Below are 17,157 nucleotides of genomic sequence, written 5' to 3' on the forward strand. Positions count from 1 at the left end.
AGCCTGACTTTTAATAATGGGCAAGTCTGGTCCACTTTACAGCAAATTCTGGCCATTTAGACACAGAACCATCAACTTAGACAGGAATAGACTAACAATTTTCAAACTTTTTGATCTCAAGGACCCAAGTATGATGATCCTTTTGTGAGAGATCTCGTTCCTAAAATAGGAAGCTGTGTACAAATAGTAAGCATTATATTAAAATGATTTTGTTTACAAAAGCCAAAACAAATTATTAAAATGTTATCTGGATAATATATATATATATATATATTTTCGAAACAGGTTAACGGTGTCAATCTCTCTCTTTCTACTGAATGTCAGAATCTATCAAATATCAGATATCAATATTAACAAACTGAATTTTGTGAGCAAACTAAGGTGGAAAAGGTTTCCAAAAAACAGTTTTAACATATGTACGTCACAAAAAAATTACAAATATTTGCAAAAAATTATCAAAACTAATTATAATATGCACCACCTTGTATGGGTCCAATCCATTTCAACAACAACAACAACAACAAAATAAATCGAACTATCTTCAATTTTCCTTCAAGTCAAATCCCACTGATATATATATGTATATACAGTATCTATACTGTATGTTTCAGGCTGTAATCTGGAAATCAAAGGAAAATATACAGGTGTATACAGCCAAATACAGGGATTAGTTATTTGTTTCTCAGGTGGCTCAGAAAACTAACAGATATTACATAAAGTAAAGCTAGTCAGTCAGATTGGATCCGATGTTTTGATAAACCTCATGCCATTTTGTTCAACGGACTGTGGGCGGCTGGTGGACATTCGGATGAGAGGATGAGTGTTTCATTACGCCTACCTTTGGCATCTGGCTCCAAAACAGGGGTGAGGGACTCTCTTTGGTCTCCTGTGTCCATGGAGACGCTCCTTTCCCTCTTTGCCTTGGTCTTCATCATCCCACCAATGCCACCACCGGATTGGTTGAGGCTCTTCAGTCCAGGGTTGCCAGGAGAAATCTGGTTGGATTTGACTCCATGGCTCCCAGACCCACTGCCCTTTGACCCTTGGTTGCCAGCAGGTCCTTGCTGCTGTGCTTGGTTTACATTGGGGAGCTGTGATTGGGCCCCACTTGTCACTTGCTTGCCATGATTGGATAATTTATTTTCAGAGTGCATTTGATTGGCTGGTGATGGAGAGGAAACTGAGGGGGTTGGGTTGCAGCACTGTTTCGTGTGAGACTGCAAACAGACAGCTGAAGGGAGAAAGAGAAAGATGAAAGAGTGTAAGAGTTCATCTTATAAATTTCCAGTAGTAACATAAAGAAAATTTTACCAACTTCATCTCATGGCGGTATAACAGTTTAGGGCTGTCACGATTCCTCGATTAAATTCCAGTACTCAATTAAAAAAAAATCCTTGATTGCAATTTATCCGTGTCGAGTAACTGGCAAAATACCGTAAGTGGCGCATTTCACAAACAAGAATCCATGAACCGCACTATTAGACTGTTTTCTAAGGCTACACGATATATTAAAACCATTTAATACCATTGTTGTGAATTCACAAAGGCTGTGATTCAATTAAATCAATAAATGCCCTGCAGGTTTAATATTTATTTACATGTGTGTAGGTTACGTGCATCTCAAAGCGGCTCCATTCACAGTAAATGCAACTCCACACGAACTGTTATCACTTACACGCGTGGAGGGCGTCTCAAACTCCATCTCTACATATGCTGTGAGTTTGGGTTGCTTATAACGTTCATCTGGTAACGCAATGTGCACCATTTCATCAGATTTGCAATGTAAATCACTTATAAACCTACGCCAACACAGGAGAATACGTTAATATATTTCTAAATATGCAAACTGTTCATCGCGATTTCAAAATAAAAGTTTAAACCCTCGCTCTGAATTTGCACTAAAGGAGGCTGAACTCTACCAACTACCTCAGGGGGGACTAAATGCCGCTAGGTGGAACAAACTGCAATTGGCTCTACAGTCTTTTCAAAATAAATGAAACGAAACCTAGCATTTCCAGTTGTACCAAACTTGTATCGAACCGTGACCCCAAAACCGAGGAGCGTACCGAACCGTCACTTCTGCGTTCCATTGCACCCCTAATATATACATTATATAACTCTTTAAAGTTGTCATGAAATCAAAATTGACCCCATTTACTTTGTTAGCGCATATTACTACTCTTGTGGTGAAAGTTAATTAATAAAATCGTTTGTCGTTGTAATCTATAAAATCTGAAAAGTTACTTCCGCTCTTGAATGGCGTATCTTTTCTGATGATGTCAGTTTGACGGCTTGGGATGAAAACGCTTAACCACTCCCCTCAAACCGTTAGTCTGCTATGAGCAGAGATGGAGAGGAGGAGTGCTAAAGTAAAACCCTGCCCTCTATTCAATATTCCGTTTCACTTGGAAATACGTCACAACACTGGAGAAAAGTCGTTTGCAACTTCCGGTTCACGCGGACTTTAATAAAAACAAATCCTGAACTTGATTTGCATGAGGAGCTCACAGGACTCTGTATAGGACTCTCATCTAATTTTGTTCATGTTTAGTGCAGACACAATGTCAGGTGGTAGAGGATGCTGCGGGTTTGATTTACGCACCTCATTGGGATGAAGGTCCAACAATCAAGCGCATTCCGACGTCTCCTCACTGCACGCACACTGATCTGTAACACACATGCATTCAAGAGAGATTTAATTATGCTTTAATTGAACTCAATTATGATCTATTATCACACAGAAACATAAAAAGAAAATAATGAACCATTTTAGCATACTGACTGGAGAAAAATGAAAACCTTTGAAAGAGAGGCTTTTGGAGAGGTGTAACTGTCCCTTTAAGAAGGGGGCTGTAAATGATGTTTGGATACTCTGATGCCCAGAAGTGAGTTTCTTGTTTAATTTGCTCCACCCACAGTGAGCAGAAACCACAAAAACTCCCCACCTTCAATAATAATATCCAGACTGTCTCATTTTTCAACAAACAATTCTCATCCCCGCTCTTTCTCTCCTTTTCTCATTTCCACTTCCTTTCTGTCCTTCTTTACAAATGTAGAAAATATTAAGACACCTTGTGAGAACTTAAACAGCAATAATTTATGTCATTAAATGTGTAACTACTTAGAAAATGTACGTATTTACATAGATCCTAAATATCCTAAAGATCATCTATATGCTGATTTACTCTGAAAAGTTGAGTAAATTAAACCTTGCATTATAAGTACGGTATACAACCATTTAAAATTTACAGTATTTCACTTCTGGAAATGAACCGATGAGTCATCTTGCACTCAGGGGCGTGTCCATTTTTTGTCCAATAAAATGCTCTCTAGTCTGGCAAATGACTAGCAAAAGCAGACAGCCCCCAAAGACAAAAGGCTATTTAAAAAATGCATTAAGACATGAAAAGAAAAACATGCATTCATGTGTGAAATCAAATTTGACTATTTTTTTTTATTTTTTTTATTCATATGCCCCTCATAATCTTTAATCAAATATGCTAACCTCCCCTCCCCCTTGTTCCCTTCATGACATACACAACCAGTCAAAATTTTTGGATCAGTAATATTTTTAAGGTTTTTAAAAGAAGTCTCTTCTGTTCACCAAGGCTGCATTTATTTGATAAAAAAAAAAAAGTAATATCGTGAAATATTATTCATATTTCATATTATTTATGAATATTATGAATATTATTATTCATAATATTCATATTATTCAATTTAAAACAGCTGTTTTCTATGGGAATATATATAGTAAAGTGTAATTTACTAATTTAATTTACTGTGATCAAAGCTGAATTTTCAGCATCATTACTCCAGTCTTCGGTGTCACATGATCCTTCAGAAATCATTCTAATATGATGATTTAATGCTCAAGAAACATTTCTCATTATTATAAATGTTAGAGAACAACAGTAGAAAAGACTATCTAAACTTCCGTTTCATGTCAACTTTAAGATATATATAGAGGAAAAATGGGATTTAAAACAAACTGACCACATTCCAAGAGTTACTGTAGACCCGTAACAAATACACACGTAAAAACACATACACATGTCTCAGCACAGCTGCCAAGGCTGAAAATGTGTGAAGGATCGGGTTTCTCTCATGTGAATGAAGAGAAACTGCACACAATCCCAGCAGCCACCTGCCTGTGTCCATAACCTGTAGACCTGTCCTGCATGTGTCTGTGTTGAGGGAGTTCCCATGCGTTCGCTGCAGGTCTGTCATGTCGAACGTGTAGGAGAGGCATGCGGTACATGTCATACATACAGGTCTGAACAGGACGCCCTGAAACCTATTGAACAAAACACACCAGCGTTCATGGAAATGATCGAAAGGAATCAGTCTAATTTTCCAGATTCTAAAAGCTAATAGGGCTGCACGATTTGGGGATAAAAAAAATAAAAAATGCTTTTTGCTTGTTAGTAGGCCTGCACAATTTGGGCAACATTTTGTGATTATACATAAAAAAGGCTAAATAATAATAAAAAAAATGTCTTCATTTTCAAACATTAAACTCTCAAACTTTTATTTTGCTTCTCTTTTGGTCATAAGCACTTCTCATTACTAGTTTGGGAAGATGGTTGGGTGTGAACATGTTGCGTTCCCAAATGCACGTTAAAGTGACCTAAACTCAGAGCAGATGCAGAGATGGGGTTCGTGTGGAGAAGCATTTACTGCAAACCGAGCCGCTCTGAGATGCTAAAAACACCGGCGGATCATGAGCTGCTCACGTGTAGAAGAACACAGTGCTGCGCTTCACTCTGAAACACAGAGCGCATATATTTATTTCATTAAATCACAGCCGTTGTACATACCGCAATTTCGGTATATTTTGATTAATCGTGCAGCCCTAAAAGCTAGCATTTTAAATTGTACTTAAAACCAAAATTCTAATATATACTCGTAAACAGGCGGTACGTATTATAGAGATGCACCGATCAACCGGCCAGGGACCGAAATCAGCTGATTTTCTGCATGCGCGGCACAGGCTGCGCATTCTCGCTCTCTTCTCTCCAACGGCTAAGTGTTAAGTCACCAACCCGCCTCCTCTCACTCACTCATCTCATTCGCTCCGATTAAATAGTGATTATAGTGTATTGCGAATAATTACTAATTCCCACAGGTTTCACACTCACACCAAAAGCGCGCGCGATACATAAAGCCACCTCTCAAACAGCTTGTGAGTCACAAGTACCAAAATGAGTGGCTTACTTCAATTAAACGGTCAAATACACACAAAATGATCGAGAAAGATTTTTTATTACTGACTTTTTACTGGTGTTTTTTTTTATGAAAATAACATTTTGCATTAAAAAAAGTCGATTTTTGTTTGTATGCTGTCAATTCTAGTTCTTAGAAAGAAAACAATAATAGTCAAAATCAGTTATCAGCAGGTCACACTTACAACAAAAAACAGAAATCGTAATCAGGCAAGACCATTGCAATCGGTGCATGTCTAACGTATTACACACACACACACACAGGCACACAAACTCTTCCAGTCAGTGTGTCTGTGGTGCTAACGGGGTCCCACACACATTTCCATCCCAGAGGCATTCAAGCTATTGACCTCAAAAACAAATGAAACATTATCGGTCCCTCTCACACCCCCTCACTCGCACACCTCTGCCCCTCTCGCTGCCTCCATCACACTCTCCGTCTCTTCAACGGGAAACTTTCTTTTTCCACTTACTGCTGTTCACAAACACCCTCTCCTTCCTCCATCGAGAGTTATTTACACCCTTTCTTCCTCTCGGTCTCAAATGATGCGCTTTTCCCCTTTCTCTTTCTCTTTGAGGTGAGGTGTGTAATTTCTGTGCCACAGCGGCACCAAATGGATATTTGAAAATAGTTAGATTTCAACACTTTCTGAAGAAGATGTGAGTGGTGTTTGCCAGTGCAAAACTGGGACGATAACATTGTTTATTCTAAACGTGCGTCGTAGTTATGTATTCTGCTGCTTTAAATGCTAAAGCTCTTTAAAGTCAGCTGGATTCTGATTGGTTGTCATTGTTTTTATTATTCATCAGCTGGTAAAAACCATTCTGAAAGTGATTCCAATGATATTTTTTCTCTGTCTCGCTATAGTTGTAGCGTAGACTTAAAGAATTAGAACGATTATTAAAACTTAGGCCTAATAGTAAACCAGTAGTACATTTTGATGCTGTTTCTGAGATTGTTACACTTGTGTGGTTGTTAGGGTGGTTTGAATGTTTTTATGCATTGTTGCTTTACAGTGTTTTGAACTGTTTTTGCACATTGTTGTGAGGTTACTAAGGTGTTTGAAATGGATTGTATGTTTTGTTGTGCTGTTGCTAAGTTGCTCTGAGTGTTTTTACACATGTTGTGTGGTTGCTAATGTGCTCTGGCCGGTTCTATATATTACTGTATTTATGTTTGTAGCACAAACAGTCAGTTTGCTGTTGTTGTATTTTATTTTCAAATAATTATATTAATCAAACAAACAGATAATCCCACCCCAAATACAGTCAGTGTTAATATTTATCAGAAGAATTAATCTGAAAATGGCTTACTGATTGTCATCGCTGCACATAAAACTGTAAAATAGGTTCTATAAAAAAATTAAATAAAAATAAAAAAACACACTTTACCATTAAATTGTCGTTTCAGAGGCGTTACCTCACACACAACCTGCTGGACATCATTTAGTCATTAACTAAAACACACACAGTGTTCATTACTCATTAACTCTAAAAGGAAATTCTCTCATGATAATGTATCGCAACACCCTTTGTGCTCATCTTCTAGTGTGGACAGGTCATGTTGACTGCACTAACTAAAATCATTAGCATTAGTGATGACCGATATGTTTTTTTAAAGGCTGATGCCAGCGTCAGTTTCTAGAGAGAAAGGTGGCAAGCTGATGATTATACATATAGTCCCTAGTGAAAAAGTAGTAATAAACTTTATTTCAGACCCAGGGGGATCCATAACACAATAAAAAAAAAAAATTATAATAATAAATAAATGAAATAAAAAAACACACAGAGTAAAACATAAAAATACAAAGGCTCCCACAATGTTCAATGTCTAAAATACAGACATGTTCGCCAATGGTTCCACAGTCTGGAAGAAAATCTGACAGAACTTCGTACAGGGTTAGCCAAAACAGCGATTAAGTCATTTTCTGACTCAGATACCCTACACATAAATCCATACATCAGGTTACGTAAAACTGCAGAGCAGGTAGGTACCCCGACACTGACAAACATATGGCTTGCACTGGAGCTTCTTGGAGCTCTCGGCGGCAGCCTCATGCTGTCATTATAAGCCACTATGAGTTTTCTAATGCTGCCTTGCTTATAACAACACCACAGGTAGGCAGTATTCAAAGGTGTACAATACGCTCTAAAAAGTGAGATCTTCACAGGTACAGAGCACATGCTAAACTTACGACACAGCATGTTCGCTTGTGCATACAGCTTCCGTCGCTGCCTACAGATATCCTTAACGTCAGACAGGTCATCTGCAATAATATGGCCCAAATATGTAATCTCTCTGCACACCCCAAGTGCAGTGCCAGACAGATAGAAGTCAGGGAAGTTTGACTGTCTATCTTCTCTACTTCTGATGATCATGATAATCTTTTTTGCATTGTATTTTATATCAAAATCAGCACCATACTCTGTGCATATTCTCAGAAGCTGTTGTAGACCAGCACTATATGGGCTAAAAATGACCAAATCATCAGCGTAGGTGATTAATTAATGAGTCACCAACCCTACAATCTGTACCACATGCATTTAAAAATCAAAGACAAATCATTCATATACATATTAAAAAGAAAAGGAGAGAATTCCGACCTAGCGAACACCATTGGCCACTTGGAAGAGAGAAGAGTACTTTTTTACAGCCTATACTTTAAAAGTACGGCGCGGATGAATCCAATGTTTTGAGGAGAATGTGCGGATGTCAGTCGCCGCGCCGGTGTGGATACTGTCATTCGGAATCACAGATTATACTTTTTGGAAGTATGACCAACATAAGAATTTTCACCGGAAAATGTAATCTGAACAAGTAAATAACATTCACTTTTGTTCTGACCAACTAAGGGAAAAAAGCATTGCAGTAAATCGCGCTGATTAAATCTAACGATCGCTTATCATATCACATCAAACCGTGCAAATTATACTATGTTCTCAAATTATTAATGTTATCAACATCAGCATTGCGTGACTACATTTAATGTCCTTCCGATATTTATCCTTGTTTTTCGCATGGGCCGGTTGCAGTCTCTTTTTTTCTGTAACCACTCCGAAGTCCGAAGTCTTTTGAATTTTACAATGGGTGAATCTCCAGTTGTCACTGGTGATTGTCGTTTGAACCTTTCTGGATCCGCCATCATAATTGATAAGTTTATATCAAGTGCTGTGAGAAAAGGCTATAAATCTCCACCTCCAACATCCTCACACTCATAGCCTACTAGCCGAGACTCTTCTTTATGTGTACAGATGTGACGTAATGACGCAAAGATATGCTCGAATTTCCCCGTGGAAATTAAAAACATTATTACAAGCTTACCGTTTTGAATCGAGCTAAGGCAAGCAGAGAGTTTTGAACACTGGCTATGTACATGCTCAAACATTATTTTGGATAATTTTAACCCAAAAAAGTTACGGACTGCAGCTTTAAATAATATTAAATAACACACTATAGCTAAAATTATGATAAAGTACTTTAAATTAGCTCTAGTATGTTAGTCAGCACAACAAGATCATTAAAACAATCATTTAAAATGTACTTTAAATTAAATCGTTTAATTTGATAATATTATTACAAAGTGCTGAAGTGTACTTTTTTGAAGCCCCAAAAAGCGTATCCATTCATCATAAAAGTAATAAATACGACTCCTGTGTGTTAATAAATGCATTCTGAAGCAAAGCAATGGGTTTTTGTAAGAAAAATATCCATATTTTAAGCTTTATAAACTATAATCACTGGCAACAGCCGTACACACGCACAGGAGAGTCGAGTTCCGGCAGAAGGGTGACCTCTGACCCGACGTAGGACGTAGCTCCTTTTCTCTTATATCGAAATCCTCCAACATTTTTCTTTAAAACGTATAATTTTAGACTTCTATTCCGTGACCGGTGTTTTGTTTTGCTCTATCCTCTGTGTTTCCGCATTCATCAATTCTCATCTAAGCTTAAGCTACGCCCGCCTACATCATACGTCGGGTCACCCGCTGGAACTCGACTCGCTCGTGAACGCGCATACAGCCGTAGCCGGAAGCCAGTGATTGTTTATTAAGTTTTCAATATGGATATTTTTCTTACTAAAACCCATCTCTTCACTTCAGAAGGATTTATTAATCCACTGGAGCTGTATGGATTACTTTTATGATGGATGGATTCGCTTCAAAAACTCTATTCAATGCCATTACAAAGCTGAGAAGAGACAGATCCAATTGTGTTCGGCTGAATGAAGAAAGTCATATACACCTAGGATGGCTTGAAAGTGAGTAAATTATGGGATGATTTTTACATTTTTGGGTGAACTATTCCTTTAAAGTGTGTTTAGAAACTTTTTAATTGGCCTTTTCATTCAGTATTATTATATTATCTTCAAGTAAAGTTTTTTTTTTAAATATACTTTGAAGTACACTACGAGTGCACATTCAATACAATTAAGCACACTTTTTCAAAACTATTCGGACGGGACTAGTTTTCTAAATGGAGTTTGAGTTACAATTCTTATCACTCGACGTGTTTATGACAGAGGTGGGAGTGTGTGTTCTAGACGTGGGCGTTACAGAAGGTCATGTGCTGTGAGTGTGTGCATCACGTATTATGTCTTTTCATCTATTATAATTTATTTGTTCATTTTAATTTATTATTTAAAAAAAAAAACATTTATTGCAGTGGCTGTTTATAATAATCCTGCATACGTGAGCAGAGAAATCTAGAAAAAGTATCTCACTCTTATCTGACACTGATATTAAAATGGTCAGTCTTCGCAGTTTCCGCGATTTGGCTCTATTTATAGGCCTGGATTGTATTAATTTTTTCGTCGGATACAATCCATATTGAAACTAAATGAAAACATGCCGAAGATTGGTGCGCAAACGGTAGCTCGGGTAGGTCAAAAAACTCATGAGGAAAAGCGTTAGAATAATACAACATTTGCAATTCGGACGGGATTAGATTTCTCAGAGGACGCTGAGTTCGCCAGAAAACAGACAGTAGGTCATGTGCTCTGGAATTTTTACTGAGGTTGTGCGAGAAAAACACACAATTCTGACGGGATTAAAATCGCAAAGTACGTCTGTGAAACACGAATTTCTCTAACGACCCCATGGAAAGCCAGTCCCATCCAAATAGGGCTTTAATTTGTTTCTTATCCCTAGAACATTAAAACAAAGTATTGATGATTTTTGTTCATTCTAATGCTCTCTAAAACGAGAATGCCCCTCCCCCGATACCACCTGTGAAAGCAACTATTTAAACAAATGCCCCACCTAAACTTCCTGTGTAAAAAGTTTTGTTACATTTGTCATAGTTTCTGTGCATCTAACCATGAAGTCTTTAAAGCAGCAATTGCATCAGTGTGTCTGAATAACTGTCTTAGAGGAACACAAATGCACACCTCCTAAACCAATGAACAGTTTGTGTGAAAGAGATTAGAGAGAGGGAGGGAGAGAAAGTGAGATGTGGGAGAGAGCAGAAGACAGAGAGAAAAACAGAGAACATCTTAAGAGAATGACCCAGAGAACCCTGTGAAAAGCGTGATTTTTTTTCAACCGTTTCTTCTCAAAACTCAGCTATTACCGCTTGCCACTTTGATCCCATTTACACAGTCCAGGACAAAACAGAAAGAGGATGATATGAGAAAACAAGAGCTCGAAATGGGAGTTTGTCTCTTGCAAATGGCATTTGAATTGAAAACATGAAACTGACGTCAGCCAAAGAAACTTTCCAGAGATTCAAGTTGTGTTTGACAGAAACAAAATGAACTTCTGAGATGATTGGGGGGTGCTAATGTCATGAGGGGACCACCAGCATATAAAGCCCAGATGACACACAAGACAGATTCAGAATGGACATTCCCAAGAGTGTGTGTTTGTTTGTTTGTGTGTGTGTGTGTGCGTGTGAAATGAGAAAAATTAGTACATTACACAACTAGCGAATCACCACCAAACAAATAACTGCAAAAAAACCTCAGATATGTGTCTGTCGACAAACTCTCCCATCTGCTCTGCAAATGTGCAACAAATGGGTAAATATTCTGCCAAGTGCCAAATAACAGCAAAAACTAAGTGAATGGACATGCAAGGCCATAAAGTACAGAGTTTGTTAAATTGAAAGTGTAGCTTGCCACACTAATTAATTTAAAGTAGTTAAACTACAGTTAAAGGGATAGTTCACCCAAAAATGAAAAATTCTGTCATCATAGACTCATCCTCAAGTTGTTTCAAACCTGTATGAATTTATTTTTTCTGCTGAAACACTTTTACTTCCATAGTAGGAAAAAAAAAATACTATGGAAGTAAATGGACACATCAACTGTTTGGTTACAGACATTTTTCAAAATACCTTCTTTTGTGTTCAGCAGAAAAAAGAAATTCATACAGGTTTGAAACAACTTGAGGGTGAGTATTTGATGACAGAATTTTCATTTTTGGGTGAACTATCCCTTTAAGGGTAATTCACACCACGGATGAGAACTAAACTTTTTTAACAATCGTTCTAATTCCGTGAGAACATGCCACAACTATAATGATAACAACACACAGAGGAATAATTTCGTTGGAATCATTTTCAGAACACTTTTTTCCAGTAAATTAATGATAAAGACATTGACAGTCAATCAAAATGTAAAGAGCTCGAGCATTTAAAGCAGCAGTAGACATAACCGGAGTATGCGTGTATAATAAATAGAGCGTTATTTATCTGTTGATGTGGACGATAATATAACTATCATTAAAGTTATCGCTCTTGGTGTGATCGGGCCTTTAAAGGTGCAGTAAGGTATTTCTGAGAAACACTGTTGAAAGTGGATCGGACTGAGCACCAAAACACACTTGTAGCCAATCAGCAGTAAGGAGCGTATACACTTATTAGGGGGGAGGTGCCTGTGTTGCATAGCGTGTTTGTGAATTTGGGGGCGGAGCTATTAAGATAGGGGTGTAATCCTATTTGATAAGGGTGTGTTTGTTTTGGTGATTTTAAATGTCAACAGCGTTTTTCCTAAATCACTTACTGCAGCTATACCTTTAAGCTTACCTTTCTTGCCACACTTGTGCAATTGTGTTGTGGAGAAAATGCAATACAAAAGACATTAAACCACAAAAAGACTATTTAAATACAAATCCTGCGTGTTCTGCATGTCTCCGTGTGAGTGAATGGCGCAGGCGCACGGTTTCATTTGCCACACACAGCATGTGTGCACGCTCGCAGTGTTTTTCAGCCTCACTATACATCATCTCCAGAGCTGAGTCACTACATCAGCATTTTACTGTTTCATTTGAGAAAAACAACAAGATTCAAAAGGTCTTCATGGCAACCCGTCAAACTAAAAGTTTTGAAAACTTGAAGAAATTGTTACAAAAATATATTACTGTTGTACAGTTGAATTTAGCTAAGTCTCAATGGAATAACACTAACACTAATAATAATAATAATAATACATTATTATTAAAACTTTATTTTTAAGGAATAATCACAATTTCATAGAAATATTTTTTTTTAAATATGAAAATTGTTGTTTATATGAATTCAATTAAGAAGACATGTTTCTTTTTGTGATTATTAAAATTTTATTAAACCATTAAAATGGAATTTTAATAAAATACACAGAATTTGGTAAAAAAAAAAAAAAAAATAGAATTTGAGAAAAAAAATTAATTAAATGTATTTCAAAGGGCCCTAAACGTAATTTTTGTTAAACTTTTAATAAATTGTTGTTAAATTGCGAAAGTTTCATGATTTTTTATTAATTGCACATGCTTTTTGATTACAAAATTTGTATTTAACCATTAAAATATAGCCGAACGGGCTCTAAGTACAGCTATACAAAGTTTTGTGACACTTTTGCAAATAATGCATAAATTAAAGAACTGTTAACTGAGAAAAAGAAAATCATTTGAAACCAGCAGAAACCAACCCCAACACTCTTATCCATGTAGTTTTAAAATCTAGGAGCAAGTCTCCAACAGACAAGCACACACACACACACACCCACACACACACACACACACACACACACACACACACACACACAACTTACACTGTTGCACATTTTTAGCATGCTGAGGTATATTTATAGCTCCAAATGCCCAAAGGAGAGCAGGAGAAAAGTACTAGGAAAATTCTAGGCCCTCTCCTAAGACACACACTTCTCACCCTCTCTTATACTTGCGTAAACACATAAATCTCTCACACACAAGCACACAGAGCCGTACTGTAGGCAATACAGGGTCAATACTGTGACCAAAGTGTGTGACAGAGGAGTTAAACGTTAACAACACACACACAGACACACACACAGGGAAAGCTTTATGACATTGGCCCCAGCTTAACAAACTACATTTGAGCGCGGCGCCAGTGGAAATGTGGGGAGGGGAGAAAGAAGAGAGAGAGAAGAATGAAAGGGTCTGATGGCCGCCTCTGTCCCAGCCTGTCCACTTAGACTTAGTCTCTCTGGCAGACGAAATTGTTTGTTTCCAAAACAAGCTCTTTGACTTTTCCAACTTAACAACTTAACTTCGTAAATGTTGCAGCCAGATTTAATTTGGTTGAGAAAATGGTGAGAGATGAGAGTTGAATGACAAACCTATGGACGTCCTATTAGCAGCGTGTTGTGAGCTGATATGGGTTTATTGAAAGGCTGATGCCAATATCTATTAGCAGATCCACACACGATATTAGGATATACAAATATATACAATAACATGAAAGAATATTTGCAACAAATTTTACTTCTGCAATACGACATGATATAACCAGATGAAACAGAATGTTCACCAACAACAACAACAACAACAACAAAATGTAGGCTGGGAATAGATTTTAACAATCAGGAATTTTGCAGGAAAGTTTGCAGTTATTTGCAGAGGACCGGGGTCAAAAACAATACAGGCTGTCCAATGAATCATGCCACATGGTCATCGTTTGTAATTCCCGAATGTACAACAATGTATAACTGAACATTTGCTTAGGGTATAGGCTAAGAGGGAAGGCTAAGTATGCTAAGCTAGTTTGCTGAGCAGTTAACTTGCCAAACAAAGAACAAAAACATTTTATATAGATTTTAGGGTTGTCACAGTACCAAAATGTCAGCAGTCGGCAATACCAGTACATTTTTTCGGTTCTCAGTAAAATGTTGCCCCATTTTGTCTCGTCTATTGGGTATCACTGTCAATCATCGCAGTTTCCAATTCAATCAAACATTTATATAAGGTTGTCAATCTAGCAGTGTAGAAAAGCCAAACTTGTATTTAGATTGTGAATGGGAAGAGCCATTCCCTTTTTGTCAATCTCTAAAAGCGCCAGCTCACTGAATTCTGCACTCTGGCTAAAACTCACGTTATAATAAAAAAAATTGTCTTAATTATAAAAATTAATGTCTTATTTACATTGCATTTACACTTTTTGGTTAAAATGAAAGGATTTGAGCGTGTGTCTTGCATTTAATAAAATAAAACCTTGTGCATTTTCAGCACAAGTTTCATGTTAAACGTGCAGTATGGCATTTTTCGCCACTAGGGGTCGCTAACCTATTTACAATAACAAAGGCGTAGATTGATGACGCAACATGTGCTAAGTATTATGGATCTTGTCGTCAACGTCAAGCCGACCGATCTAATAATGTTTATGGATGACTGAATACATCGATGCTTTTATCATGACTGTGATATGAAGCAGTTCGGGATTGCTAAGAGACAGCTATCAGCTCCACACACGACGCGAGTCCCGCGGATATATGGACATTTCATTCTACCGAGCTACACGCAGAATTACTACTCACAGGTCAGTTTATTAGACAAATTAAACTTGTGAGGTAACGCAGCGCTGTTTCACTTGGTCTAACATTACACTATCAACTAAACTGCATTTGAATGTGTTGAAATGTATGTGTTAGTCTGTCTGTATGAGACTAGCAGTAAGCTAGATCAACATTAGAATAACATACAGATCATATTCTGACATTTTATCATTGTTTAACTATAAAACATTGATTAGTTTTATGTAAATGTGCTCACCTGTTTAATAAAGTACATGTAACACCGCGCTGATATTGATTCTCGTTTTAGTTCTCCTTTTTTTTATCCAAAGTCTGCTTGCCATGGTCCATAATGTTTGAAACGAAACAACAACATCAGTCGCTTTGGTTACTATCAGACAGCTCTGGTTCATAGCTCTGGTTGCCATGGCAGCACGAGCGGAAACCAGGGACAACGCAGATATGACGCCATTGGCGGCGACAAAACGGAAATAAAGAAACGGGACGTTTCTCGAATTAAATTACAAATTTCTCCTGGTTTGAAAGTTGTTGGAAACAGTCGGGATAATGTAAGTACACAACTAAAAAAAAATATATATAACATAGATATAGTGATTTGTGCTCATTTTAAAGCAAAAAAGTTACATATTGTGCCTTTAAGCTAATTCTGACTAACTTATAGACTAGCACCTCTTATAGGCCATTGCGTTCACACACTTAAGAGATATGATTATGATTGTCTACAATGCTCAACAGTTGTAAAAACATGCTGTAAATAGAACTCAGAGCGTAATATGCACCAATGAATTAGTAAAACCAGAAGAGTCAAGTTTCATAAACATAGCCACTATGTTAAGACTAGTCTGACCATCCAGCAGTTAGTTAGAGATATTCAGCCTTACTTTTCAGATTTGAATTAGACCAACTTACCTTTTTATGGAACTTTTGAATTTTAAAACTTATTAAAGAAAAAAATCTGATGACTAACTTGTAAGACTAGTCTAAGCAGTTTATGCAACCAGCCACAGGTATTATGCACATTTGGTCAAATTTGATTTCATGTCGACTTTAATGATGGAAAATGAGAAAATTCACAACAAAAACTCACTCTCAAAAAAAATAAAAAAAATATATAATAATTTCAGGCATTAAAAAGGCTGTTTTTCCCAGCAAAACCCTGTGACAAACTTCTGGCAACTATTTTCAGCAAACCCACAAATTGATTCCCACAAATTAACCTCATGTTTTGTGCAAATAAACAGATTTTGTCAGGGCTGTTACTCGCACACTTCATGTAATCAATGCAAATCACAGACAAAGGCTAGTTACTGTGATTAAAGTTTATGTACACACATACGTTGTTGACTGGCTCCTATTTGGCATGGAGTTCAAAGGGTCAGCGGTAATGTACTTAATCCCACTACATCACCTGATGCCAAGACCTTTGCTCACACCACTGAGCAGTATAAAGGAAAGTTAAACATGCTCAAGCTGACTGCCATGCTGAAAGCTCTAATCATTCACCTGCTACCGGCATTTAAAAGCCCATAAGCGCGTCCAGGTCACAACTGAGCATTCACTGCCGCCTTTCAGCTACTGTATGCTCGGACAAGCCCAGAAACAATGATCTGAGCTTCAATTACAACAAATATGACTGTTTTGCACAAAGGTCACAAATTATTTCAGTCCATGATTTAGAGTCAAGAATTTGGGTGGGGAAATTTATTGTTAAAGGCACACCTTTTTGGGGTGCAAGTTAAAAACTTTGTAAAGAGAGAGTATAACTGCAGACTCACTTAAGTATTTTTATTATTTCCAATAAACTTTGGAAATAATAAAAATACTTAAGTGAGTGTGCATTTATACTCTTTCTTTACAAGGGCACAGTTCGCCCAAAAATGATTGTCATAATTTACTCACCCTCATGTCTTAATCTGTATAACTTTCCTTCTTCCATGGAACACATACGCTGTTGTTTACTGATAGGCAAACTTGTTAACCACTGCGACTGGATCACTGAGTCAGCTAGTTGACCTTGAGAACAATTCAACAATGGAATATTAGTTTGAGATTAGTATTTATTTTAAGGATACACTGATACTTTGTTTCTAGATATTTTTGGTAGGGATGTGTAAAAATATTTTCAAAATCGATCATATTTTCCCTGTAATTTTTCCTCATATCCTACTA

At 37.2% G+C, this 17,157-nt stretch overlaps 1 protein-coding gene across 10 annotated transcripts in view; it reads right to left on the bottom strand.

Annotated features, from left to right (window-relative positions):
* Nucleotides 1–17,157, bottom strand: part of bcl9l (bcl9 like) — a 51,744-nt gene that overhangs the window by 14,167 nt on the left and 20,420 nt on the right. For 7 of the 10 annotated variants that reach the window (XM_081372243.1, XM_081372238.1, XM_081372244.1 and 4 more), the window contains exons 2-3: nt 2,603–2,667; nt 839–1,231 (exon numbers count right to left, since the gene is read on the bottom strand). In XM_081372243.1, the coding sequence (XP_081228369.1) occupies nt 839–1,154 (316 nt within the window). In that variant the 5' untranslated portion in view covers nt 1,155–1,231; nt 2,603–2,667. Of the gene's footprint in view, nt 1–838; nt 1,232–2,602; nt 2,668–5,698; nt 5,710–16,887; nt 17,002–17,157 lie in introns of those variants that run through there. The other 3 variants (XM_081372239.1, XM_081372240.1, XM_081372241.1) reach the window with 3 other exon arrangements.

Source organism: Scardinius erythrophthalmus (assembly GCF_964197995.2).
Source record: "Scardinius erythrophthalmus genome assembly, chromosome: 8".
NCBI lineage: Eukaryota > Metazoa > Chordata > Actinopteri > Cypriniformes > Leuciscidae > Scardinius > Scardinius erythrophthalmus.